The sequence below is a fragment of the Falco naumanni genome, chromosome 11, assembly GCF_017639655.2.
Source record: "Falco naumanni isolate bFalNau1 chromosome 11, bFalNau1.pat, whole genome shotgun sequence".
Lineage (NCBI taxonomy): Eukaryota > Metazoa > Chordata > Aves > Falconiformes > Falconidae > Falco > Falco naumanni.
The window spans coordinates 32,465,439-32,491,751 of NC_054064.1; the positions used below are offsets into that span (position 1 = coordinate 32,465,439).

General features: G+C 40.3%; 1 protein-coding gene across 1 annotated transcript; it reads left to right on the forward strand.

Annotated features, from left to right (window-relative positions):
• The first annotated feature begins 1,595 nt into the window (after positions 1–1,595).
• Positions 1,596–25,150, forward strand: ALG6 (ALG6 alpha-1,3-glucosyltransferase). The gene is made up of 15 exons (XM_040611286.1): positions 1,596–1,672; positions 4,601–4,712; positions 8,315–8,399; positions 11,867–11,956; positions 12,876–12,964; positions 15,179–15,261; positions 15,969–16,054; positions 18,374–18,544; positions 19,054–19,189; positions 21,210–21,295; positions 21,874–21,958; positions 23,068–23,138; positions 24,036–24,104; positions 24,194–24,392; positions 24,665–25,150. Exons 2-15 carry the CDS (start codon positions 4,631–4,633, stop codon positions 24,860–24,862), a joined length of 1,530 nt encoding a protein of 509 aa, XP_040467220.1. The 5' UTR covers positions 1,596–1,672; positions 4,601–4,630; the 3' UTR covers positions 24,863–25,150.
• Positions 25,151–26,313: the final 1,163 nt, after the last annotated feature.

The following is a 26,313-nucleotide window of genomic DNA, read 5'->3' on the forward strand; positions in this document are numbered from 1 at the left end:
ATTTTCTTCTTAGCAGCTGGTGCAGTGCTGTGTTTTGGATTTGGTGTGAGAACAATGTTGATAGCACACTGATGGTTTTAGTTGTTGCTGGGTAAAGTTTATACTAAATTAAGGACTTTTTGGTTTCTTGGGTCCAGCCAGCAAGAGGGCTGGAGTGGCACGGGAAACTGGGAGGGGACACAGCCAGGACAGCTGGCCCAGACTAGCCAAAGGGGTATTCCATACCGTATGACATCATGCTGAGTATATAAACTCTGGGGGAAGGAGGAGGAAGGGGGGAACATTTGGCATTATAGCGTTTGTCTTGTGAGTAACCGTTAGGCGTGATGGAGCCCGGCTTTCCTGGGGATGGCCGAACACCTGCCTGCCCATGGGAAGCGGTGAATGAATTCTTTGCTTTGTTTGCATGTGTGGCTTTTGCTTTACCTATAAAATTATTCTTATCTCAACCTTTGAGTTTTACATTCCTTTCCAATTCTCCTCCCCATCCCCCCATGGGTGAGGGGGAGTGAGTAAGTGGCTGCGTGGTGCTTCGTTGCCGGCCAGGGTTAAACCACGACATACATCTAAAAAAAAAGAAATCTATTAAGAAATTTGTTTTCCTATCATCTTTGGTTACTTTAATGTTTATATTATAAGCAATCAGATACTTTTTGACCGTACTTCATTTTGTAGCAGTTGTGTTTGGACTGCAGTCCAAGGACAGCACTGCTGGCGGCTCATCTGGAAGGTCTGGCCACGAAAACCTCAGTACATGGTGTCAGTTTTAACAATAATCAGTTTTCTACTCAAATTTGTATCCCCACCTCAGTTACACAACTAGGAGGAAAACAGACCAATCTAAGGAAAAACAGACTGTACTTTTAAATATCGGTAAGGGTTGTGCAATGATGATGTAGGATCGTGTATGTTATGCCATGTACTTTGTCAAGCCCTCCAAGAGGATCAAAGAGGGTAAAACCGAGGGGCTGTGAGAGGCCTGTGGTGTGTACAATTGCCGGTTCCAAGGTGCTGTCTCCCCGCGGCTGAGGAGCTGCCTCCCAGCTGCCTGGCGCCTTAACGCACAGGCCCTCCAGCTGCTCCCCAAACACACACTTAAGAGCCGTCGCCTGAAGGCAAAGCCAGGCTTCACGACAGGGCTTTTCACGGGTAATACCGGCTACTACACTCCCCCGCTCCCCCAGTCGCCGCAGCGGCGCGGTGAGCGCTCCCGGTGCCGTGGCGGGACGCGTGAGCAGCGCAGCCAGGTGCGGGCGCGTCCACTTGTGCCAGCCCCGGCCTCCGCGGCGGGCAGGCGGCCCAGCGCCGGCCAGGCCCGTACGCCGCCGCGACTCCTGAGGTAAAACTGCTGGTGGGGCCGCGATCCCCACCTTCCCGAGACCCCCGAGGCGACACACGTCCCGCTCCCAGCCCCGGCCGGCCCTACGGTTTCTGGCGCAGCCGCCAGGCGCGGGCAGCGGCGGCGCAGGCGCGGAGCCCCTGACGCACGCGCGCTGCGGCGACTGCCTTGGCGGGGCGGCGCGGCGGGGGCCGGAAGGCGCGGGGAGGCGGGAGCCCAGTAAGGAGCGGCGGGAAGGGCCGCGGTGGGGAGGGCCGGTCCCTCAGGGCTCGGCGGGTCGCCGCCCTCCCGCCGCGGTGCCCTGGGTGTGGCGGGAGGGTCTCGCCGGTGTCGGTGCGCAGGGAGGGGGGAGCGCGGGTGCCGTGCGGCCGTTCGCCGGGCGGCGGCGGGGCTGAGGGGCGGCGGGTGAGGGCACCCGGCCGGGATAGCGCGGGCCCGGCGCGGGGCCTCTGCCCGGTCGCCTCTCCCTGAGGAGGCTGCGCATGGAGGGCGGGTGGATGAGGGAATTTGAGAAACAAATACGCCTCCTGACTGGGAAGAGGGGAACAGGAGGCTTTATGGAACGGGTGTTACTTCAGCAGATGAAATTATTTCGCTTAGCTTTTGTGTTTTTGAGGGAGGAAAGGGTGCTGTTGAGCTGCGTGCTGACATCTCAAAAACCCAACAAGTTATATGCTTCTACGTCTGAGTTCTGAAACTTCCTTTTGGCCAGCAGCGGGTGGTTCGTAATGCTGCTGTTTATCTCAGTCTTCGTAGCAGGCATCGTGGAAGGACAGTGAGTTTTCAGAGCTGTGGTTTTCACCTTACGCTTCTACAGGCAGAATCTCACTTGAGAGACCCTCTGGTGTTGCTCTTCCAGAGGCAGAAAGTAAAAAGTCTGAGACTGACCAAACCAGCTTTATCATCTCCTGAGAAGCCTTTATTTGTATAACGTTGTTACCTGTGGGATAGCAAAAATTAGATCAGCGCTTTAGAATCTAATAAAAGCATGGCTTTTGTTTCAGGAGGTAGGGAATAATTATTAAAGATGAAAAAGAAGTAGGAAAGAACATTTTAAGAACCACTTTTGAGAGGAGAGAAAGAAGAAACTCAATACCCCAGAAAACACCAGTGACTCCAGATGTAGGGAATGGCAGGAGTAACTGAGAGGCACAGAGATGGAGGAGTCTGTAGGTGAGACTGGCATATGTAGGAATTACGAAGGTATAACAAGTTAATAATTGTTCTAACTGGAGATAGAAAGGAACGGCAGATGTATTTTATAGAAGAGGAAGGCCAGGCTTGACTTGATTTTTTGGAAGTCATGTAGCCTCTGGTCTTAACTTGACCCAAGTTTAGGAAGGATGAGAATTCACTTAAGGTAAAATGATCTATAGAGTTGACCTCAGTATCTCTTATTTAGATAAATGTGCCTGTCCTGTGCTTTAGACACAGGTGTAGCACTGAAAGCATGCAAATGTCAGTGTTCACGTTTCTACCTATAGATGGTGATCTACTGCTGTCATAGATTTATATTGTTAAAGTAACTTTTTTTATTTCCCCTTGGTGGTGGTGTTGGGTCATACCTTTCTGTGAGTAGTGAATAAGTATGGATTTAGTTTGAACAGGATAACCGAAACGTGTCTTAGATGTTGCTTGTCTGTCACTAAAACATCAGTTCAGTACTGCTGCTGCGTGGGATTTTTTTTTTTTTTCTTTTTTGTTGGCAGTGGCAAATAGATTAAACTCACTTAAATCAGACGATGCGCCTCCTGCAAGGAAACTCTTGGGTAGTTGTATCCAGGCTCATCCACTTTTCTGTAACATATCTGTTGCTGACTGCGGAGGGAATGGTGCTACTGCTGCTAATCTGGCAGAAGTACAGCCTTTGGATTTACTGCTGTCTCTCCCTGTCGACACTGGAGTAGTTTCTTCTTCAGTTGTTTTTTTTTTTTAAACTCGGACTAAAATATTTTTGACTTGGGGTCAAAGTTTGCGTATTTTATAGTTAGTGGGGTGGTTTTTTTTGCATAGAACAACATTATATTAACTTTTCTGTTTCTTGATTTCTGAGTTTGATGCATGTGGCCTTTAATTTGACAGATCTAGCAATGTTTCTTGTTGTTACTGGATCCTTAGTGTGGTCTGGTAAGCTTGGTGGGAGACCAGTCCTCCTTCCTCTTTGGGTAGAAGGATGGAGGAGACTACTAGGTTCCATCTGGTGTCCTCTGGGGAGAAGTTGCTGGTGGATAGTATGCTTGTGCTTAGGAAGGGAGAGGTAGAATTTCAAGCCCCTTTTTGAGTATTGGGGAGATTGAAGTGGGATTCAGAGCAGGGATTTTTGATCATTAATGCCAGATGTTTGCATTCCTGTGTTGGTGGTATGCATTTAATTTTTTGATTATGTACTGGCTCATGACTGAATTCCTGTGGAATTAGTTAGAACATAGGATACAGAGTTCATGATGGGCTCAGTGCTTTTATAATGGCTATAGGAAAGCACATGATACCTGGTCCAGCATAACACCTGCCAGGACATAGTTAACTTTTAAATCACTTTTTAATATGTCTAAACCAAGAACAAGCCTATACAAGATCGGCACTTTGCATAATTTGGCCATGGTGTTCTTAATCGAGAAAATAAGTGGCATTAACTTAATACTGGGACACTTACTTTTTAAAATGGTGTGCTTGTTAACAGTTTTTTTTTTTCCTAGCGAGTTATTAATCTAGGAATTTTTATAGTCTTCTTTGAAGAGGTTTTTCTTGTTCAGTGGCAAATAGAAGTTTGTGACCTACTTAACATAAATGGTTGGCATGAGTATTTGGACTACCATTACAGTCTTCTCTGCTGGTCTCTTGTGGGATCTTCTCTTGTCACTTACAGGTCAAACATGCTACATGTTTGCATAACAAGTTGTGTGGAGCTGATTAAGGTAATGCTGAAGTATGTACAGCGTAGTGTTCATCTGGTATTGTAATTCTCTTAGGTGGTTTGAAATCTTTTACCCTTCTTGCTGTTGTTTTTAGGCATTTTGTCAGATGCCTTTTCAGCTTCTAGCTCAGAAGCGGGGGGAAATCGCTTCTGGGCAGCTTTTGGACTCATGGTTAGAAATCCTTCAGTACTGAAAACCCCTCCCGGTTGTGGCGTGCTTCCAGATGCAAGGCAGTAACAGAATGCTTCTGGGTGGGGTGAAAACTGGGACTATCAGTAGTGCCACTAAATACCTAAGGAATGAAAAGATGGATGGTATTGCAGCAATGTTTATGGTGTTTTTTCAGGTACCTTTTGGCTTGTTACAGAGACCAGCTATGGAGAAGTGGAGCTTAATGACGATTACTGTTTTACTGGCACTTACTGTACGCTGGACTGTATCGCTTGGTTCTTATTCAGGTAATACGTGTTCATGGTCTGTAAAACCACCACATGAAGGTGAATTATGGAGCTTGTGGTAAATTAGGATAAACTTACATGTAAAATCATAAATAGGAAGCAATGTGTTATTTCAAGTGTTGTCGTATTTTAGTGCCTCTCTATTTCCCTGAGATTCATATAATGTCTTGGTCTTATTTTTCTGAAGTGTGCAATGATTAATATCACAGCTGCTTGGAACAAAATGCTGGGAAAAAGCCCCACCACAACATGTTTAGGGTTTTTTTTTTTTTGTGTGTGTGAGAGATATGGTCAGTAATATTTTTGGAAGGAGCCAAAGAACAGCAGGCTGTTCACCCCTATGCCTTTGTTTCAGTAGCTGCAGAATATTATTGTGATCCTATTGTACATTTATTTAATCTTGTTAAGTTCTGTAATAGATACAACATTAATTTGTATTTAGATAAACCTGTACTAGTAGTAATGAAGACAGTGTAAAGATGGTGTCGAGTGAGCGATTACACTGCCTTGTAGCTATACTTAAGATTGTTTACAGCATGCACTAGAGCTATATTCTTTTAATAGATGTTTTTCTCCTCCCCATCTCATAATGCTTGCAAAGAGCCAGCAAGTTTTTTTCCAGACCTCTCAATGCCATTCCTGCGCTTAGCATAAGCTTGCACAAAGCTTGCTCTCTGCAAACTTAAAAAAAAGAAGAAAAGAACCATTACTTTCCCCATCAGCTAAAAGAATCACAAGCTCAGTCAAATTCAGCTCTGGTTTTCTGTTAAGGCATTTGGGAGCCTCATCCCCCGAGTAGCTGGAGCTGTTCAGTAGATGTTAATGATTTTTAAACTGGTAACTCCTGGGTTTCATTTACTTGAAGGAATTTGGTTGAAGATAAGTTGCATGCATACCTTCTCGCACAGTTTTATTTTGAGTTTGCTTTCCGAAGATGCTGTTATGAGAGATCTGTTCTGTAGGTAATTGGGGCCTTCTTTTACCCATCTGTAGGCAGAAATACACCCTGTCTTTTGCCACACAGTACTAAATTTCTGTTGCACTGCAAGTATTTACAGTTACATGCTAACTAGATTTTTTTAGTTGAATTAATTTGAAACCAATCAATATTCTGAAAGAGTGTCTTGAAATAATGCCTGAACTAAAATAACTATTTTTTAAAATCTTGTTTCCTGAACAATGATTGTAGTTTAGGAATAGGAAATGCTGAGTCTGATCCAATCCAGCAAATTCTTAAAGCACATGCTTAACTTTGAGATTTAGCTGGCTGAAAAAAAGGCAACCCTGAATGTTTGAAAGAGCTGCCAAATGCATAAGTACACTGGATTATTATTATTTTTTTAAATCTTTGACTAACTTCAAATGTAACAAACCTCTGGTGACAGGAGCGAGAAAAATAATTGGGCAGGGTAACATTTAAACTGATGACGTGGTCCTGTTGTTTTGCTTTCACCGCTGCTCAGTGCGATAAAAGTTGAGCAAAGGATTAGAAGTAGTTACCGTTCTCTGAAGGAGGCTCTGGTAGAAATGCTGATTCGGCATACTCTGAAATCACGCGTGGCATGGATGGGCAGAAGCAGGGTGGTTAATTCTGCCCTCATTTACTGTATAGTCTTGGACTGCTGCTGTTGCTTGCCATCTAGCATGCTTTTGGATCTGCCTCTGGAATTAGGGTCACTATGGTGAGAAAGCAGGTAGCTAGCTATACCTGGTTTTAAAAGGTTACTGTTTGCAATGACCTTAGATTAGCTGGTCTTGGAGAATTATTGAGGAAAAATATGGCTTCATAGATTAATGCATTATTTTTTTACTATATTGCCAAACTCCTGCTAAATGACCAGTAGCGAAACACCTGTATTGAAAGGTAGCTTCAGACCCTTAAAAACGCTTGTTTCCAGGTAAAAAAAAAAAACGAAATAAGACCACTCTAAAGTATTTGTGACCCTTTTGAAATACTTTATGTTTATTAATTCTGAATTCTCTTTGGCTGTATACTTGATGCTTGCTGTAGATGGAAACTAAACATGCGTTTGCGAACTAACCACTGTGCTATCAGTCTCTGTATTTGGCTTTTAGTAATCGAACATTTGGATTAAGATCTCTTTTGATCATTCTGAAGCCAATTAATTTCTCTTCCCTCTGTTTTTTTTTATTTTTTGAGAGGGAGAGAAGCTGAAATAAAAAATGTGTGTATATAAACACAAAAGCGCACACATATACACACACTCTAAAATTTGGGTAACACCTACTTTTGTATTTCGGTAATCCTGTGACTGGTTCTCTGTTCCCCTGGATTTATAGCTACAGAGTGGGCACTGATAAAACTCCTATTCTCCAGTGACCTCACTTGCTTGGGAAGCTTCTAGTTGAATGTGTCATGTAGTGGAGGTAATCTACTTGCTCTACTACCCAGGAATAAATTAGCAGATATTCCCAGGTAGCAAGGGAACATACTAAATAGTACATATCTGAGCTTGTGTGACTGACTCCCACAAACATAGATCATGTGAAAAAAATCTAGATGGCTTTCCTATATTTTAAAGAATCTCTTAAATCTCTGTCTGGCTAGTGTCAATATTTTACTGGAAGTACTATCAGTCCGGTTTCTGTTCTCAATAAGCAGAGGTTAATAGAAGTAGATAAACTCTCTGATAAAGATGCTTGACGTACTGCCATTACCAGAGTTAGGCTTACATTGAAGGAATTGTTTAAGAGTGAAGTGTTTGCATTGATACAGCTTTTTTTTCTGTGGAAAAAAAATAAAATCTTTGTTTCCTGCGAGACTTATGTATACGTGTATGAAAAGTGTCCTTTAACATAATTCACTTTGCAGAACTGCTACATAATAATCACTCAGTTGAAAAATGTGCGAGAGAGAATTCTTGTAAACCAAGAGGAGCAGTTATTATTTAGAAGGCTTTGTAGATTATAAGAAAAAATTCTTCTTGACCTATTCTGTGTACTGAATGGCCTGATTTAGTAAATGGCTCATCTTAACTCTTTATTATGGATCATGGGGAAAGGGACAGATGCAGCATTTTTGCTGGTATTGTGCAGTGGGGACCAGAGGAAAGAGAGAGAAACTGGGGGACTTGCAGCAGATCCTAGTTCCAAGTAAATTTAAAAATAAGGCTGGCTGTTACTTTTAATAGCAAGGTACCATGACATGGCTGAAACACAAGTGAGAACACTGTCAATTATTATATAGGAAGGAAGTAGCATAGTTCACACAAAATCAGTATGAGATGTCCATTATGTACACTTTCTTATTTCAGAGAAAGTGCCACATTTTTCATCTACACTTGGAAATGATACTTTTTTTTTTTTTGTCAGACAAGGAAGCAGTTCTTCACAGTGGAGTATCTTGATAAATGCTTATTGCAGAAATATCCAGAAAATGAAAGGAACGCCTGACTTTTTTTTTTTTTTTCCTTTCGCCTGCCTGTTAGACTGCATAGCAGATGAGGTCTCTATTATTCTCAAATATCATAGAGGAATGGAGAGTAAAATTAGTAATGTATTAATATGCAAATACATATCTGGAGGAACAATAATCTGCATAAACCAAATAAATTCCTAAATACTCTGTCATCTCTCTTTAGGTGCAGGAAAACCACCTATGTATGGAGACTATGAAGCTCAGAGACACTGGCAAGAAATTACTTACAATTTACCCATCAGACAGTGGTATGTAGTGCTATTGTAGTCCAGGTTATAAAGGGGTAAATGTAATGAAACCTTGGTGTGTATCTTACTTTAATATACCTTTAAGTTTAAGATCTCTGCAACATTTTCTGTTCTCTGAATTATTCTAAAACCTCTTTAGTAGTAATATATTATCACCCTGTTCTTAGACTGAGGTACCATTTTCTTCACAAAAAAATTATATAAAAGCTAAAATTTGGAACTTTGACTTGCTAGCTATGAGCTTCTATAACAAAATATCCTGACTGGTAGGTCTCTCTGTGAAGCTCCAGCTTTGTTTTGATTTGACTGGAAAGATCAAGAAGCACTTTTTTTGCAGGCTTATGTGAGATCATACAGAAGCATGTTTTCCCGGTTTAGAAAAAAAATAAGTATCTGTTCAGCTTCCTGAGTTCCAGTTCTCTAATTCACAAGAAGATTCATGATTATCAGCACTGACAGTAAACAAAACCAGAGCTAAAAGGCAGGGGCATTCCGGTGAATGCAGAGAGTTGAATTCTTGTGCTGGAGGCACTGGTTGTTTTTCACACCTGTGTTCTTAATACAGATTTTAAAATGTGGGTGCCTGGAATCTAGATGTAAGGATAGCGAACTTGATTTCTACGTATTGGTTAAAACAGTAGGAAAATGATTCCACATACTTATTTTTACATTATTCCTAATATTCCATAGAACAGTGAAAATTATTTAGTCCGTATATATGGTGCAACACAAATTGGCATACACTGGAACTCCAGGTCATCTTCCAAGAGGGGATAGTTGTTTGTCTGGTGTAATTTTTTTTTTTTCTCTGCTGTTGGGGAAGAGACCGATATGACAGAATACAGTATTAATTCATTAGTAGTTCTGTAAATGTATGTGGGGCCAATTCTGGAAGTATGGCACTCTGTGGAACTTTGCAGGTGACTCTATATTATGACTTCAGATCATCCTGTTGTGTCTATATTATCATTTCTCTTTGATGTTTTTCTGGGATATCCAAACGCCTCATTGTACTTGAGTTGGAATAGCGGAGAGCTGACATAGTAATAGAGTTGGTAGCTTTGATCCACTCCGCTATGTGGAACTGTATGTACTTAAAATTAAGAGTTCTAGCAGTCGTTATTTCTAGGCATTCCCAGGGGCCTGATGAAACTATATTGCAGGCTGGGTTTAGCTTATGGGCTGCCAGTTGGGCATCTCAGTCTTGTTGTATTTGCTCTTTGTTTTATTTATATCAGAAGTTTTTTGGTTGGGTCTGCTTTGGGAATTGAATCTCTAATACAGCAAAGTCATATTTGGTCTTGGGTGTTAGGAAAAGATGATCTTGGCTGACATGCGAGGGTTTACGTGCTAGAATACTGAACTGTCTTACCCCTCCTATGTTACAGAAATACACAGGGTGAAAAGGTGTTACACGCTGGTATGTGTAAAGAGCGTTAAGTTTTGAAGTTGAAATTTTGATCGGTTCTAGTGCTGTTATTTGTTTAGTATTTAGAAAAGCTGTCTATACAGCAAGCATGTGTTTTTCTGTAGATTAGCCTAGGTAAATATAGAGAGCAGCTCTTTCATGAGGGCATAGTCTTACAGGATCTCTTCATCTTTTCACAGACTTAATTATCATGTTTATTGTTAAACAGGTATGTGTAGGTAATATAGCTGCATGTTCCGTGCTTATTTTCTTTGATCCAAACCAAAGATTTATTTAAAAAAAATAAATGCTGCAGTAAAGTACAATATGGTTTGTAGTTGGTTTCCAGAGGCTAGAATTTAAATATTTCTTGTTTATATTTTTCTTTAGAATTTTGATGTTATTTATTAGAACTACTTTAAGAGCATGTTTTCTTGTACTGCTAACTAGAACTGTGAAGGCTTTTTTTGCTAAATATTACTGGGTATAGGGATTGTTTTTTCTGTTGAAGCTATGAGTTTATGGAAAATAAAAGTTAAAAAAAAAAAAAAAGAAAACTGGAAAGTTTGCTACTGAGTTGCAGACTGTTACAATCTGCATGAGGAATCTAAAGTACCTTGGCATGAAAATCTTGAATTGTAGGATAAGAAGCAGAGATGCAACTCAAATATGATTTATCATTAGTTCATAAGATACTTCAGGCAGCTCATAAAGAATTCAAGAAATATCATTTACTATAATAAATGTCAAAAATTGGCTGCATTTGAAGAGAGAAACTGGAAAAGCCAAGAGCGTGCCCCTTGGCGGTTAAGTAGGCTGGTCAGTCTGTTTCACTGTACGATACAAAGGGTCTGATGCCTTATTTTTGTAATTCCTCCTTGGGTAAAACCATCTGCTTCGTGTTTGGAAGAGGTGACTTAATTTTAACTGCTGCCAGTCTTCCGTAGCAATATGGACATGCTGTAATTACAAACAGGAAAATCCTTTTCCTTTCTGTCACATGGTCCACCTGAGTTTTGAGGTTGAACTAAGGTAAAGTGGTTGTGGCTGACATACCCGATTGAGGTTCGTGACCTTGTGTTGGTTAGTCAGGTGGTGGTGTTACTCTAACTTGGTGTTGCCTTCTAAGGAATTTTTTAGTTGCGACTCCTACGTTAGTGCTGAAAGAACTGCCTAGGTGCACCTGCTGTGGCTTAGTTTTCTTCCAGACCTATGGTGCTTTTTGTTTGTGTAGTATCTTTATGCCACCCTTTTGCACTTCTGTTCAGTTGCTTTCCAGCAGTATAACTTCAGCAGATGTTTTTTTCAGAGTTTTCATATTAAGGTCTGTTAAGCAGAAGCAGTTCACACATATGTAACATATGCTACGTTATGGTCTAAAAGTAGCAGATAAAGTTTAACTCTTCAGAAGTCCTTGTCACATATTAAATATGCTGTCCAAGTCCAGGCAAAAAAAGGAATCTAGGATTGATATAAGGAAAAATCGTTAGTGAATTCCATTTATCTTGAAATTTCTGTTTAACTGCATTGGTTTTATTTTCTTTTTGGCAAATTGACTGCTGTCTTCTGGAATAATTGACATACCTGAAAAATGTTTATGTGGTAGGTCCTCACCTCCATCTACAAACCAAACCTACAAGTCTAGAGCTGCAGTAGATGTGCGCAGTAATTTTTGTGTAGGCTTTATATTAGTCTCTGGATTTTTGTTAAACTGTTCACATCAAGGATTTTCCTTCTCCAGGTAAGTAAGCTTTAGCAGCTTTTTTAAAATCTGGTTTGCAGACCCAAGTGAGTGTACTCTGAACCACTTTTGCTTTTGTTTTGTTGCTTCGTTTTTTTTGTGTGGAGTAAAGTAAAGCAGATATAGAATCTCTCTCTCTCTCAATAGATCAGCAAATATAGAGTATATATATATAAAGTAAAATAAAGAAGTTGCTAACTTCTATATTGGAATTAGAATATGTTAAAAAAATATTTGATTTGATATTCAACCTTTTCCTTGGGCTGAAACAAAGCTAGAAAAATGTAGATCCTTCTCTAAATTTTTTTTTTTTTTTAGGTACTTCAATACAAGTGATAATGACCTACTGTACTGGGGCCTTGATTATCCACCTCTTACTGCCTATCACAGCTTCGTGTGTGCTTACATGTAAGTTCATTATTTTAAACAAATTCTTTGAAGAACACAAAACACCAAATTTACTTCCCCTCTCTTTTTTTCTTTCTTTCTCTCCTGAGGAGAGAAACTAGCTAAAAACTTATCAATCTGGGCAGCTGATGAAACGGAAAGTATTGTTTGCTATTTTAAAGCTAGGGAAATAGATTTTATGTGTATCCCTATGGCTTAAAACTAACACTGCTGTTTTTCTGCCTTGTAATTATTGCAAGGGGGGCTGAAGGGTTACATTCTTCTTTTTGCCAGGTCTGTAAATTTCAGCAGATGCGACTTAGCTATTTCGCTTTCCATGTGAGCCACTGTTGGAGCAGTGATGCACAGAGAAAAGTGCTGTAGAAATTGGGTGCATTGCATGGGAAAGCTGTCATGTTTTGAGAGCCCAAGTGACATTTGATGACTGGATATCATGTAAATAGAATTCTGTTATTGGAATACTTTTTCCACGAGGGCTTTACTGCTGTTGGAATGAGACTTATGGAATAAGAATGTAGGTTAAAGTGCAGAGGCACAGTTATGTGGGGCGTCTATGTGAACTGTAAATGGTTTATATTTAATACTTAAGTATGAAAGTTATTTACAATTGTTTTTTTTTAAAGTCAGTGGAACTAGGCTGAAGGTGGTTATCTTGTCCTAATAAATACTGTATTGCGCTTTTAGTTTTTTCCAAGATTATTTTTTTTTAATTGTGAAATAGTAGCTAAAGTCTACAGTGTAAACTGATCTAGTGGTGAGGGAAATCTTTCATTGATCAGTATTGCTCTTTGAAATATTTCCTCCCATTCATCTTAATTCTTGGAATATGCTCCTGTGCATGTCATCTTTATTGCTGAAAGGAGTGTAAAGGGAAATGAGAACTGTCTACATTTTGATGTGTCTGTACTTTGTTTTACAGTGCAAAGTTAATAAATCCTGATTGGATTGCTCTGCACACATCTCGGGGGTATGAGAGTCAGCCACATAAGTTATTTATGCGTACAACAGGTAGGAAAATTATATTTCCTTAGGATGATCGTACAGATTTGTCTCACTAATTTAACATGTTTAATATCATGCAGCTTTTCTGTCTTCACCAGTTTATTCTCAGTTTTTTGACTTGGTTGGCTTTGCAGGTCCATTTATGAACAAAACTTCCATGTTCTTTTCTCTTCTGCCGTCATTTGTGAAGCTGATAAATGTAAAATATACAAACAAGCTTTCAACCCAACTCAAAATGAAAGCTACTTTTTTTTGTGGTACAGACCCATTTTCTTAATTTTGAAAATAGTGTTGTTTTCCCTTCCATTCTGATAAATACACTTTTCATTTTCACCTTAGCTTGGGTTTTATTGTAAAATTATTTTGCATGTAGACTGGCATTCACTGATTTAAAAGTCTCTTGAGGTCTCAGAGATCTTTATTATAAGCTGTATACATTATCTGAAAGGGATATTTGATACTTTTAAAAGATGTCACTTCTCTTTCAAACGGCCACCACTTTCTAGAGAGAAGCTTCTGTTAAAAAAAAAAGTATTTTACCCCTTTCTTTCATCTTGAATTTTTTTCCTTTAGTCACTCTTCTGACCATTTGATTATTTTGAACTGCCTTTCCAAAGAAAATGATAAAACAAATGCAGAAAAATATATGTAGATAACTTAATTCAGTAGCTGTATCAGTAGGACAGCAGTGTGGCGAGTGAGCTCTTGTTCTTTAAGCAATGGCAGATGCCATGTTATCCTGTTACTGTTTTATTTTAAATCTGTCTTTTGCTTTGCGTAAGGCTAGTTCCACAAAATCCTTTCTGATTGCAACAGCAGAATTCGTTGTTCATCAATAGCTTTTCTGTATATCACAAACCTCTCAGTCTGGTCTCTAGTAATTGATTGAATTGAAAAAAAAATAAAAATCACTAGAACTTAATTACCCTTGAAATGGTCTTTATTAATTTTGAAATCAACTCACTTGACAAACCACTGATGGATCTTGGAGAACTGATAAACACTTTTAAACAACGGCCATTAGAAGAATGCATTAGAATAATACAGAACAGTCAATGTCAGCTGTTGGTATTACACCTTTATTTTAAGTGTCAGTGTATTTGTTTTGCTAACACCTTGGGTATATTTGTTTAATTGTGGCTTGAGCTTGCAAACCAATCCATTGCTGCATAACTGAAACCTTTAAACATTTTCTTCCAAAGCCAGTGACTAAAAAGAGGCAAAGTATACTTTCCCTCTTGGAATAATTGCACATTTTCTGAAACTGGTTTATAGAAATAATCTGAGATTTTTCAGGCTCTTAACACCTGAGAAGAACTCACCTTGTGGTTTAAGCATGAGCAGGAGTTGACATAATTCTAGGCAGGTGAACCTGCCGGTTCTGTTTTCTTGTCAGCCCTCTTACATATATTTTCTGTAGGCAGATGATCAAAGCCAAATAACTGTTTTAGTCTGTTTGTCCAACTCACTAGTAATTCACAGATATTGGAGATTGTTATAATCTAGAGCTTCTTAATTGTGTCTCCAGACTGTTCCATCAAACAACTTGACTGGATCTAGTCCTAGTTGATTTCTTTTGAGAATTAAGAATGCCTTCTCTCATTTTGGCATGTGAGGAACTAGAGTGTGCTCCCTTATTGACTGAGGCTGTGCCAGAAGCCAAAACAGCTGAACACATGGAAGCAGCAGCTTTTGGACATCAGAAATGAAAGCGTTAGAAACATTAACAAGATCAAATTCTGTAGTCCTATTTCTTTTTGTCCTTTGAAGTGGAACTACCCAGTTTATTCTAATGAAGGACTGATTTTTTAATGTTTGTTTGCCTGTATTTTTTTCCTTTTCTTTCCCAAAACAATTGAAAAAATTAGCACACAGTGTAAGACAATAGAAAAGCATATTCAGCTGAAACTATAGTCACTTGACTTTTGAACTTCAGTTGAACTGAATGACTAAAGTGAAGTGTCCAGTGGGGGTACAGATGCAAACCCCACATTCAAAAGGTAGGCAACTAGTCTCGCTCCAACACGGTGTAGTTATTACTGTCTGAGGTTGTTTTTTTTTTTTTTTTCCTACACCAAATATAACCAAGATGTGCAGATTAAGAAGTTAAAACTGTAAGCAAAACCAAAGATTCACAATCCAGATGAACATACACAACTTAAATAGCATTTAGATGAGGTATGTGGGAGGATTCTAACATAGTTAATCTTTATTTTTCAGTGTTTGTTGCTGATTTGCTGGTTTATATTCCTGCAGTTATTTTATATTGTTTTTCCTTGAAAGAAACATCTACTAAAAAGAAGGCAAGTATCTGGTGTGTGTGTGTAAATTAAAAGCCAAAGAAAACATACTGTTAAAACAGGGTAGAAATTTAACAGTATGAGAGTTAAGTAATGTATAGAACATGGTGATGGCTTCAATTGATGTAAAACTGATGACAATCAGTATAACTTACATTAAAGGCTTTTCAGTTGAAAAGATTTTAAAAAGCCATTAATTCATCTCACAGCAATTATTTTAATGCTTTCAATAACAATAACAAGGTGCTCTGAAATTTAGTAGCCATGAACTCCTGAATTATATTTATTTCTGAATTTATTACTTGGGTAGTAAAAGCAAGATTTGTGCTGTGACATGGGGGAAAGTAGAAACTGCTTTGTCTTGCACAGTTCTTGTGGTAGAACCAATACATTTTGGAATAATAAGTCTTCTGATTTTTGGAGTGGTTCCAAGTTTTAAGATGGGTGTGGGTGATCTTTGAGCTGGTTAGCAAAGGGCAGCCTGTCCTCTATTCAGTATTTTCTTATTTATGGAAAATTTTTATCCTTTTTTATTTCTCAAAATATTACTGACAGAAGATCACTTGTAGAGAATAAGATCCCTACATACAGGGTGCGGCAGGGAGGGGCAAATTTTTGTACTGGAGTAGTAGTATGAGTTCCTTAGTCTAATATCTAACTTGGAAATAAGTATTTTCCTTCTCTCTTTTTTAATTTATCCTTCTTTCTAGGTTTCCAGTGCTCTCTGTATACTGCTTTATCCAGGGCTCATTCTTATTGACCATGGACACTTCCAGTATCCTTGTAATGCAGTGAAGTGAATTTCTGTTTTCAAAGTAACATTGTTCTTTAGCACATGTCTTTAGTGGGGCAGAAGGTTACTTTTGTATACAAAGTCATCTGAGGGCTTCTGCCTACCCCAAAGCGGACATATTAAAGAAAACTGTATGTCTGAAATATATTGTAGATAAATAGTTGATCGTGGGACAAATCAATCCAAACACGAGTAGCATCCTTCCTGTGCCTCAAGCTCATATTTCCGTCAGTCACTTTATTGCAGAAAACGTCAGTGGTTCTATGACAATGAACAGAATGATGGCTTGTGCTCCTGTGATTTGTGTTTGGAGAGAGAATCACCTTAGATCTTGAGATGGCAGAGAAGTGTGTCAAGTGTAGTTGTGTAAAACGTTCAGTCCTATAAAATGTGCCATTCTGTCTTGCCTTTACAATTACTTGAGACTGGGTGCGCTTCACTCGGTGTCTAACCATTGAAAAGCTAGGCATCTCATACGAGTTAGGCTGTAAGAGCTAACTGGTCAATACTGGTGGCAGATGCCTTCACAGGTGGGTCTTTTAAATAAGATTTCTGGTTTTATACTTGTTTTGCACATCCACAAGCAAATACTGTTAGTTGACTACTCCAGGCTGTGCTGCTCAGGGCCGTCAAGCCAGAGGGACACAATCCTGGAGTTGTGATAAATGTAGATGTTTAAACGTTCCAAGGAGATATTGAATCTCAGCATCTACTACTAAATCAAGTTTTGAAAATCAAGTACTTATTTGTGGTTTCCTTCTGAGAGAGTGCATAGTCAACTTGGAAGATAATATATTTTAGAAAGCAGATTTTAAAGGGAAAAAAATCATAATGCTATTGAATATTTGAGTTACAGTTCAGGAATTCTGAAATTCTATTTTTGGCCTAACTCTTTGAAGATGTAGATCATCTGGAGAAGTTCCTTGCAAGAATGGGGATGGGAATTAACGCAGTTCTTAGGAGAGAGAAGCTGGTGGTCAGCAGACGGCACAAGGTTTCCATTTTCTAATATGTATATGACATACAAAGAGGAAGGCAATAATCTGTTCTGTTTATCCTGTGTTGGATAGGGCAAGAAGTAACAGCCCTAAGTTACCATAGGGAATATTCAGGTTTTTAAAAATACAAATAATGTAAAATAAATAAAATACAGAAGAATCTTTTGAATCTTAATTACAGTGAAATGCTGGAATAGACTCAGTGGATGTTGTGGAATCTGCAGTGTCGAGGTCTTTAGGAAAAGGTTCAGCAAACCTCACGTCACAGGTGACGTATGTGTAGCAGACGCTGTGTTAAAGCAGACAGATGCACTGCAGAGTCTCCTGTGGTCTGTTGCAGCCCCGTGACTCTTAACATGAGTAACTTCACTATCTGTGACCAGCTCCCAAGAAGTCGATAGATTTACTTAACCTTAACTGCTGCTGCATGGCTCTGCAAGATCAGAGCCTTTTGGTGTAACAATGTGTTGATGTGAAATTGATGAGAACTCAAATATAGTTAAGTTTTATTTTGAGTGGGGAAATTTGACTGAGCTGAAAACAACGTAGACAATCTGAATGTGTTGTTACAGCTATTTATATTGCCAAAGAAAGAACAAAATATTGTGAAATTTCTGACAATACAAGTAGGTCTCTACTGGTTTCTCTCCTTGTGTAAAAATAATGGTAAAAGACAAAGCTAATATTTGTTGCAGTTTAACAGTAAGTGTAGTGTAGTTTCTTCAAAATCTGCTGAGACTGGGAACCTGTTCTCAAAGTCTTAGGGAAGTAACATTGCTTTTAGTAACAATTATTCATTGTTTGTACAGTATTAGCAGCTACGGGAGCTGGTCATGGATGAGGGTGCACTGTGAGTATAATATAATCACAAAAACCTCAGGAGTCCTTGACCTAAATTATATATTATTTAAATACTGATGTATTTGAATATTCAGCACCTATCTTTTGGGAGCTGGGAGGAGAGACTCTTGGCAGCTTTATCCTACCAAGAAAAAAAGTGTTTATCCTGATGCATCTTACAGAGTACTGTCACTATCACCAAAAGCTTGCTTAATATGTGCACACATAGTTTGTCTTTGTATTTTCCTGTGCAAGCTTTGAATCAAGCCTTGGAAATGTAGAAAATACACTTAAAATAGAAGTAAAGTTATTTCTGTCTGTCAACAACATAGTCACAACTGGCAATGTGTTTTTGAAACACACTTGGAAAAATTTATTTTGCATGCTATTTTACACTTGTCCCTCAGGGCATTCATTACCGATTTGCAGTAATAAGATGTGTGTCTTTGTCCTTGACATAAAAAACCATATACAACTCAGTGAGCCTTGGCTTTGCCTTGTGGGGTGTACTTTACTTGTCTTATGACTGGGACCTTTTGGCGTCAGTGGCGTTTTGCTTGGCCTTAAATTATAAGCAAATGGAACTTTACCATTCTCTGCCCTTTTTTTGCTATTTACTTGGAAAGTGCTTCAAGAAGGGACTGAAAGGAAAGGGGTAAGTGACTTCAAACCATTTTATCTTTCTCAATAATACACCCAGGCAGGCTGGCATTGAGAATGTGATTCTCCTTATTCGCATGTGGGGATTTCTGAGTTAATTTCTAGTGGAAGATACTTACCTTGTTGTAATGTATTTCTGTCCTGCAAAATAAATAATTCTTGTTGAGACCTACATTAAGTATTTCCAGTGAACAAAGAGCAAAATCTGTTAAGGTGTCCTTTCCTAGCACTTTTCATTCTGTTAGCTAAATTAAATATGGACTGCACTGGGCAAGCAGGTTAGATGGCCAGCAGTAGCTCTGTGGTTCTTGTGAAGTTATTCTCACTAATTTGGGGATGATGAACTTTGTCTGTGGTACTGGTAGCTCTTTTTGTTTAGATTTTTTTTACCTTCAGTGCTGTATCCCTTCTAAAAAAAGGTTTATGCTGTAAACTAAGAACTGGCTTTTGTTATCAGCAGCTGGATTCATCTTCTCTCATGTACGCTTTTTCTCTTGATTGCAGGTTAGTTTTGGTAACTAAGATAGCAGGGACAGTGGTGGTGTCCTTTGCTCTCTGCTGGCTCCCGTTCTGTACTGACATGGAACAAATCATGCAAGTACTCAGAAGACTGTTTCCCATTGACCGAGGCTTGTTTGAGGCATGCATGTTTTCTTCTCCCCCACCCCACTGTAAATGTTCTGTATTCTTAGATCCCTTGAGAAACCTTCATCGTGACCTTTAGGGATTTCATGTGGGAGACACACCACAGAACTAGTAATTTGAGATGGCTTCTTCAGCAGTCATTTCTTGCCAGTTATTTAATCCAGTATTTAACCCCAGCTCAGCTGGCATCTTCCAGGATATTATATGAGTAGACAACACTTATCCCATCATCAAACCCATACCTCAATCCATACATTTTTCCATTGAAATAGATTCCATATTAATTGACAGTGTCAGAAGATGTAACCTTAAAAGCTAACAGCTTCAGTCTCTGTCTTTGGGTTCTGCTCAGCTTTTTTCAACAGGAGGCGTTATTTTTTACATAGTTTTTTAAATAATGTTTTGGGTGCAGCCTAGAACTTCCTTTTTGACCTACCTTGTGTTTTCAGTGCAAGTTTCCACAATATTTTCCAAAAGTTTTAGGCCAGTTCTGCTTTTAGTTTTCCTCAGAGTATGCATGTTTGTGTGCTGCAAGGTGTGCAGTACTGCAGCCTAAATCCAGAAGAGCAATTACTCATTTAGCTTTTAAAAGCAGTTTCTCATCTTTAACCAATAAAATGAAGCTTTGAATTTCCAGGTTTTGATGTCACAGGGATTTGAGCAAATGCTTATGTCGTTTGATTAATCTTCAATTTTCTTTTAATCTTCTTTAGATATAAATAACATTACAACTGGCAGTTTCTTCTTCAAAAGTTAATGCTGTTGTACCAAAGGCAGCATTTTATTTAGTTAGTGGTATGGGAGTGTTCTCAGTGTATCTCTGCTAGTATATTTAAAAAAAAAAAAACAACCAAAAAACAAAACCACAAAAAAAACACAACAAAAAACCAAACCCGAACAACCCTTCCACAAAAGACCCCCTACATGCCCCCCCCTCCAAAAAACCCAATGACCCTTAGGAATTATCTGGAATTTATAAAAAAATAGTTTTGGTTACCACACTTTTTATTCAGTACTAAGTTTAAAAATAAAATTTGTAAATGACAATAACCAATGAGTCTGAAAGAGCTTAAGGATTTTAGTCTAATATTAGCCCAAATATTTTCTGAGTTGATCAGGGGAGTGACTTGCTGGATGCTAATCTAGATAAAATGAGAAATTGTCCATGTAAGCAATGCACAGTAAATTTATACTGGGCTGTGTGTAACAGGTTCTTTGAATTGGTTCCCATTTACAGCAACAGTAACAAATGCTGATGGTTGTAAAATTGTATTGGCTCTTCAGTAGGCGTCCTGTGTGTTTGCTGGTGCTGCCAAACCCTCTGTTCGCTTGTAATCCTCAGCAGATTTGAAGTGCATATTCTGTATTGCTGGGCAGCATATGAGGAAGATGGCTCAGTGGTTGGTGCTAGTAGCTTTCTTGCTGTTATGTCTACACAGCTGTGATTCAAGCAGCTGTTTAGGGATGAGTTTCATGAGCATGATAGCTGTAGTTACAAATTTAATTTTGAAAGTGATCCTAGCACAACTGCTAATGTCTTTAGACTTCTTGATTTATTAGAGGTTAACTCTGTCATTGCTAGCAAGCAGTAAGCACAGCTAAATACATTCAGGTATGTAATGAAATGTGACAGTATACCGAATGTCTTCACATGCGAAAAAAGATTCATATATGCCAGTGTTCAGTCAGGGACAGACAGTTTCAGAGCTCTATTTTCACAAAATGTATGATCCCATGAGTTCAGAAGTAGTCTCTTGTGCTGAAGAACTATTTCTCAGTTATTTCAGAACATGTCTTGATTGAGTCTCTTGAAACTTTCGATTTTTGAAGATCAGAATAAACTACGTCTAAGAATATGATGTGTATCTGCAAGCGTCTTTTCGCAGTATCACAGTAAAACCCCAACAATCCCCCACCTCCCAAGCCCTGTTGTCATCACAAACAAGTTTAAATGAATATAATTCTCACCGATTACTGGTTGTGTTTTTTTCTTTTTTTTTATTTCCCTCCTTCAGGATAAAGTAGCCAATCTTTGGTGCAGTCTGAGTGTCCTTATAAAGATAAAGAATATAGTATCACCTCAAACTCAACTAAAACTCAGGTAAGACATAACTGAAGTGTTTAAGAAGTGTTTTATCCACATTTTTTATAAAATGAGTAAGTTTTGTCAAAATTACTGATTTTAAAATGTTTGTGTTTAAAATCTTAAAAAAATGTTTTTTTTCCCTATACTGTACTTTTCTCCCAAGTGACAAGGGTTTCCCTAAGTACTGTGGGCAGTATTTACAACTGAAAAATTTCCTGCTTGATTAAGCTACTTTGGTGGATACTGAGTTAAAACTCGCATGCCTTCCTCTTCAAAGAATTACCTCTTTTAGTGCTCTTAGAAGTCAGAGTTCACAGTTCTGTTTTTTGACTAAGTGAAGAATTCTAAGTCTAGGTCCCCAGAGTCTGAAATGTTAATGGAAATGCTTTATTCCTTTTTCAAGAGCGCTTATGTCAGCACTTATGAAGACAGTTTGGTGCTTTTCTCTTGTGATTGAGTCTCCTTGAGTGATTTTGAACTTCTGAAAATTACAGTTGAATTCCCTAACTAACTTAGTTTTCAAAAGTGATTATATGATAACGTGGAAGTAGTTACTTGTGTATTAAAACTCTTTTTCTTACAAAATTCTTTAGTTTTGCTGTAACATTCCTGAGCCTGCTTCCTACTTGTATAAAACTAACCGTCCAGCCTTCTCTCCGAGGATTTAAATTTGCTTTGGTAAGTGTGTTTTTAATTGCTCCTTGGTTTATATCCACTGCTGAGCAGCGGTGTGCAACCAACAGTTCTACTTATAGTTGTTGGGATGTACAGAAGCATGAGTACCATTAAATGCATTCTGTTTCTGCTGAAGATACTGGTTCTGCTACCACATGTCTGGGAGGTCTGACCTGTCTTTTATATCCAGACTTTTTTTTCTTTAGCCTCAGTTTTCTTTATTTAATGCTGTATTTTTATTATCTTCCTCTGAAGAGTCTTCAGAGGATTCTGTACACATTAAAGCATCGCATAGAGTTGGCATTTCTCCTCTTTCTGTTTAGCTTCCAAAGTGCTAGTTTTTTCTTACTGCATTGGCTGCAAAATTCAATAAAAAAAGTCCCAAGATGGACATTATAAGCTCGTTAGCAGTTTGAAGAGGAAAGGATACAATTTTCCCAAGTGCTTTGCCTTTTCTTAGTCATATTGTATCATTGAATTTGAGCACCTTAACGTGACTGACATGCAAAAATCAGTTGACATGGAGCTGATCCTAAGATTTCAAGAGTTTGCAAGATAACTTATGTTTTTAATTTTGTGAGAGTAACGTTTGAGAGTTTTATCACAACATTGCCTAAAACTAATGTTTAGCTTTTCTAATAATTGGTTTGTGTTTTAAAGTGTGGGTTTTATTTGGTGGAGAAAAAAGACAGCTTGTTTATTTTTGGTGTATTGGCTGCTCATGATGATGAGCAAAATTTAGTGTCGAAAAGGTGGGTAGGCCTTGCTATGGCTGAACTTTGCCAGTGCTTATGTATGTGAATGTTTTGTCTCCTTGGTGGGAATGCTCTTGCCAGTAAAGCTAAGCAAGCGTGAGGGCTCTTTACATGAAGTGTTTTCTGAATAATTCTGCATAAACTTTCAAACAATGTATTTTTTAGTATGTATAGGTGGTTACAGAAGCAGCTCTGTGTGTACTTGTAAATTGCACTGGAGTAAATGTAGCAGTTAATTAGAAAAACCAGACCATTTAGCTCATACATTCATGTGAAGTCTGTGCCAGCAGAGAAACTAAAACAGTGCTTTGCATTGCAGTCACATAGACTAATATATCTCTGATTTCCTTTTCTAAGGTTAGTTGTGCATTGTCGTTTTTCCTGTTCTCCTTTCAAGTACATGAAAAATCTATTCTTCTAGTGTCAATGTAAGTAAATTATTTTTCTGTGGATATATTTGGATATTTTTATTGCGTGCTGCTTTCTCACTTACAAATATATCTGATTTTAAAAATTCTATGCATTTCCTTTTCTGAATAACTTGTAAATGAGAGTGTAGAAGTACAGCTGTACTCTCCTGCTTCACTCATCTCTCTGGGCCAGTGTTGTGCCTGCGTTTCCTGGAGCAGGACGTGGCCCAGCACCCAGCTGTGTGCCCAGGGGTCAGCTGGCTGCGGCGTTGGTTCAGGCGATGCTGCCGGATGGGTACTTAGCTGCCCAGCAAGGCTGGAGCGCAGTTGCAAGTTGAACAGGGTGATTTGAAGCCTCGCTAACGGCGATGGTAAAGGGCCCTCTCTCCCTTTGTCATTAAGGTGTGTTTTTCCCATCCCCTGCCCCAGAGGAGGTGAGGGCAGCAGGGATGGTCTGCAGCTTTGCTCTTCTGCTGGATGTCCTGCAAGTAATGTTCAAGAAAGGAAGATTTGGAGAGGTGACCCCCTTAACTAGGGAACCCCCCCGTTAGCTCTGCAGGCAGTTCCCTAGAAGCTCCAGTGCATGCACGTGCTCCTCAAAGCCAACCAGAAGTCTTGTGCAGAGCAGGCACTAACCTGGTGGTACGCACTGTAAGGGTGCTGCTGAGTGACTGCTGCAGCCCCTGCAGGGCAGGGTGCCAGCACCCTGGGGTTCAGGGGGGGTCAGTGGGGCAGGGTGCCCCAGGAGAGGAGGCAGCATTTTGGGCACTGCCTGTTCCTGGATTTTCTAAGCCTGTGCCAGTAGTGCTCTGCCCCGCTCCTGAGGAGTGGGAGCGCAGCGTCCATGCGGGAGGTTGATGATGAAATGCTGTCACTTCAGTGTTGGAATATCTGTGTTTCCTCTCTTCATTCTAGACCAGTCTGCTTAATCATAAATGAAATCCCGTTTATGGCTACGTGGTTTTTACTTGTATCAACTTTCAGGTGAGTTGGACACTATTTTCTTCCTTTTAAGTTCTTAGAGGTAGAACTCGGAATGCACACTGACTTCTGCGGGTGATTCTGTTTAACAGTATGTTGCCCCTTCTGCTGAAGGACGGCCTGCTGCTGGCCTACGCTGTGACCACTCTGGCTTTCCTGGCAGCCTGCCTGACTTCCTTTTCCATATTGGAGAAAACTTCAGCAGAGGACCTGCAGCTGAAGCCATTTTCCCTTTCCCTGAAGGGATATGTTTCGTGGTTTAAGTCATTTCCCAAGATGGTCAGGAGTCTGGTAAGCGATTTTAATTCCTATAACTCTTACTTGCAGCTTTTCATCGTATTGAAGTACTTGCATAAGCCAGTTTTATGTCTGTAACTGTGCATAGAGCCCCAATCAGGGAGAGCCGAGCTATGTCAGTGTAGAGGCGTTTGCTATCATTTTTTTCTGCGATGTCACTGATGTAGAGATTGAGGAACACAGAACATCCGGGTAATGAAAGTAACTGCTCACTTGTTTGAGGTGTTAAATCGCCATGAGCTAATGCCTCATTCCTTACCTTACAGTTTCTTCTTTCCATAACCCTGATGGGTGTCCTGTCTGCAATGAGTGCTGCGGTGCCTCCTCCACATAGGTTACCGGATTTATTTCCTGTATCCGTGTCAGTTATTTCTTGCTTACACTTTTTATTATTTTTGGTATATTTTAACATTGTTATACTCTGGGACTCAAAGAATAGTAGAAGTCAAAAGAAAATCAGTTAATCCACCCATGAAGATCAAGGACCAAACTGTGAAAGGACAGAGTATTTCCAGTGAACGGTGTCTGGCATTGCAGGTAAACCTGTTTGTGATGTAATACAGTTCCTGTAACCTAATGAGAATTGGGACACAATACGCATATTGAAACATAAAATAGTCAAAGACTGGTTTGAAGGAGAACTATTTTGAAGAGCACTTGGAAGTGTGATTTGGTGTTTTCTTCAGAAGCATAATACTTTGTTACCATTTGTAAACTTGAAATACCTAATAAAGGACCAAATTTTGAATTCATGCTAAAATACCCCAGCCATATTGGCAGAACAGCAAACTGTTTTGTTTGCATTGAGTTTGTGTGTTTCCCAGCATAAAATGCATGAGCAGGTGAAGCAGTGCAGGTTAAGTAGAAACTCTTGACTGGTGGCTCTTAAGTGGTGTTGCTGAAGTGCTTTATGGTGTCAGCAGTCCTGCGTAGTCACCGTCCTCTGTCATTTTGTGTAATGCACTGCAGTCCATCCAGGCCGCTGCACAAGGCCACATGTTGGTGCTCGGTGCTCCCCGGGTGCTGTGGTCTAAACAGGGCACTTGGTCCTCCAGCTCATGGTGATTGGTGCGGATGATACAGGGCCAGAAGGAGCTGCTGATGTGCCAGGAGGCTGCGCTGCTGTTTGGTGGGGCCTGGGCAGGCTGGAGGGCTGGCGCAGAGGGACCTCATGAAGTTCAACCAAGGCAAGTGTTGGGTCCTGTGCCTGGGGAGGGACAGCCCCACACACCAGCACGGGCTGGGGCTGAGCTGCTGGGGGGCAGCTCTGTGGAGAGGGAGCGGGGAGTGCTGGTGGGCGGCAAGGTGCCCATGGGCCAGCAGTGTGCCCTGGGGGGCATGAGGAGGAGTGTGGCCAGCAGGTCGAGGGAGGGGATCCTCGCCCTCTGCTCCGCCCTGGGGAGGCCACACCTGGAGTGCTGGGCTCCCTGGTTCCCGAGGGACAGGGAACTGCCAGAGAGGGCCCAGCGGGGGCTGCAGGGATGATGAGGGGGCTGGTGCATCTCCCTGGGGAGGAAGGGCTGAGGGAGCTGGGGCTGTTCAGCCTGGAGAGGAGACAGCTGAGGGGGGATCTTACCAGTGCCTACAAACACCTTCAGGGTGAGTGCCAAGAGGGCCAGGCTCTCTTCAGTGGTGCCCAGCGACAGGGCAAGGGGCAGCGGGCACAAACTGCAGCGCAGGGAGTTCCTTCTGCATAGGAGGGAAATTCTGTGCTCTGATGGTGATGAGTGCTGGACAGGCCGCCCAGGGAGGCTGCAGGGTCTCCTCTGCAGGCATCTGCACCTGCCTGGATGTGGCTCTGTGCAGCCCGCTCTAGGGGACGCTGCTTTAGCAGGGGTTGGACTAGGTGGTCTCCAGAGGTGCCTGCCGACCCTGACCGTTCTGGGATTGTGTGTCTGTCAGGGAGAGCGCTCAG

Coding starts and splice junctions, on each gene's coding strand:
- ALG6 (XM_040611286.1), top strand. CDS start 4,631: ATGGAGAAGTGGAGCTTAATGACGATTACTGTTTTACTGGCACTTACT. Junction 11,957..12,875: donor AGCTTCGTGTGTGCTTACAT/GTAAGTTCATTA, acceptor TTTGTTTTACAG/TGCAAAGTTAATAAATCCTG. Junction 24,105..24,193: donor TTACTTGTATCAACTTTCAG/GTGAGTTGGACA, acceptor TCTGTTTAACAG/TATGTTGCCCCTTCTGCTGA.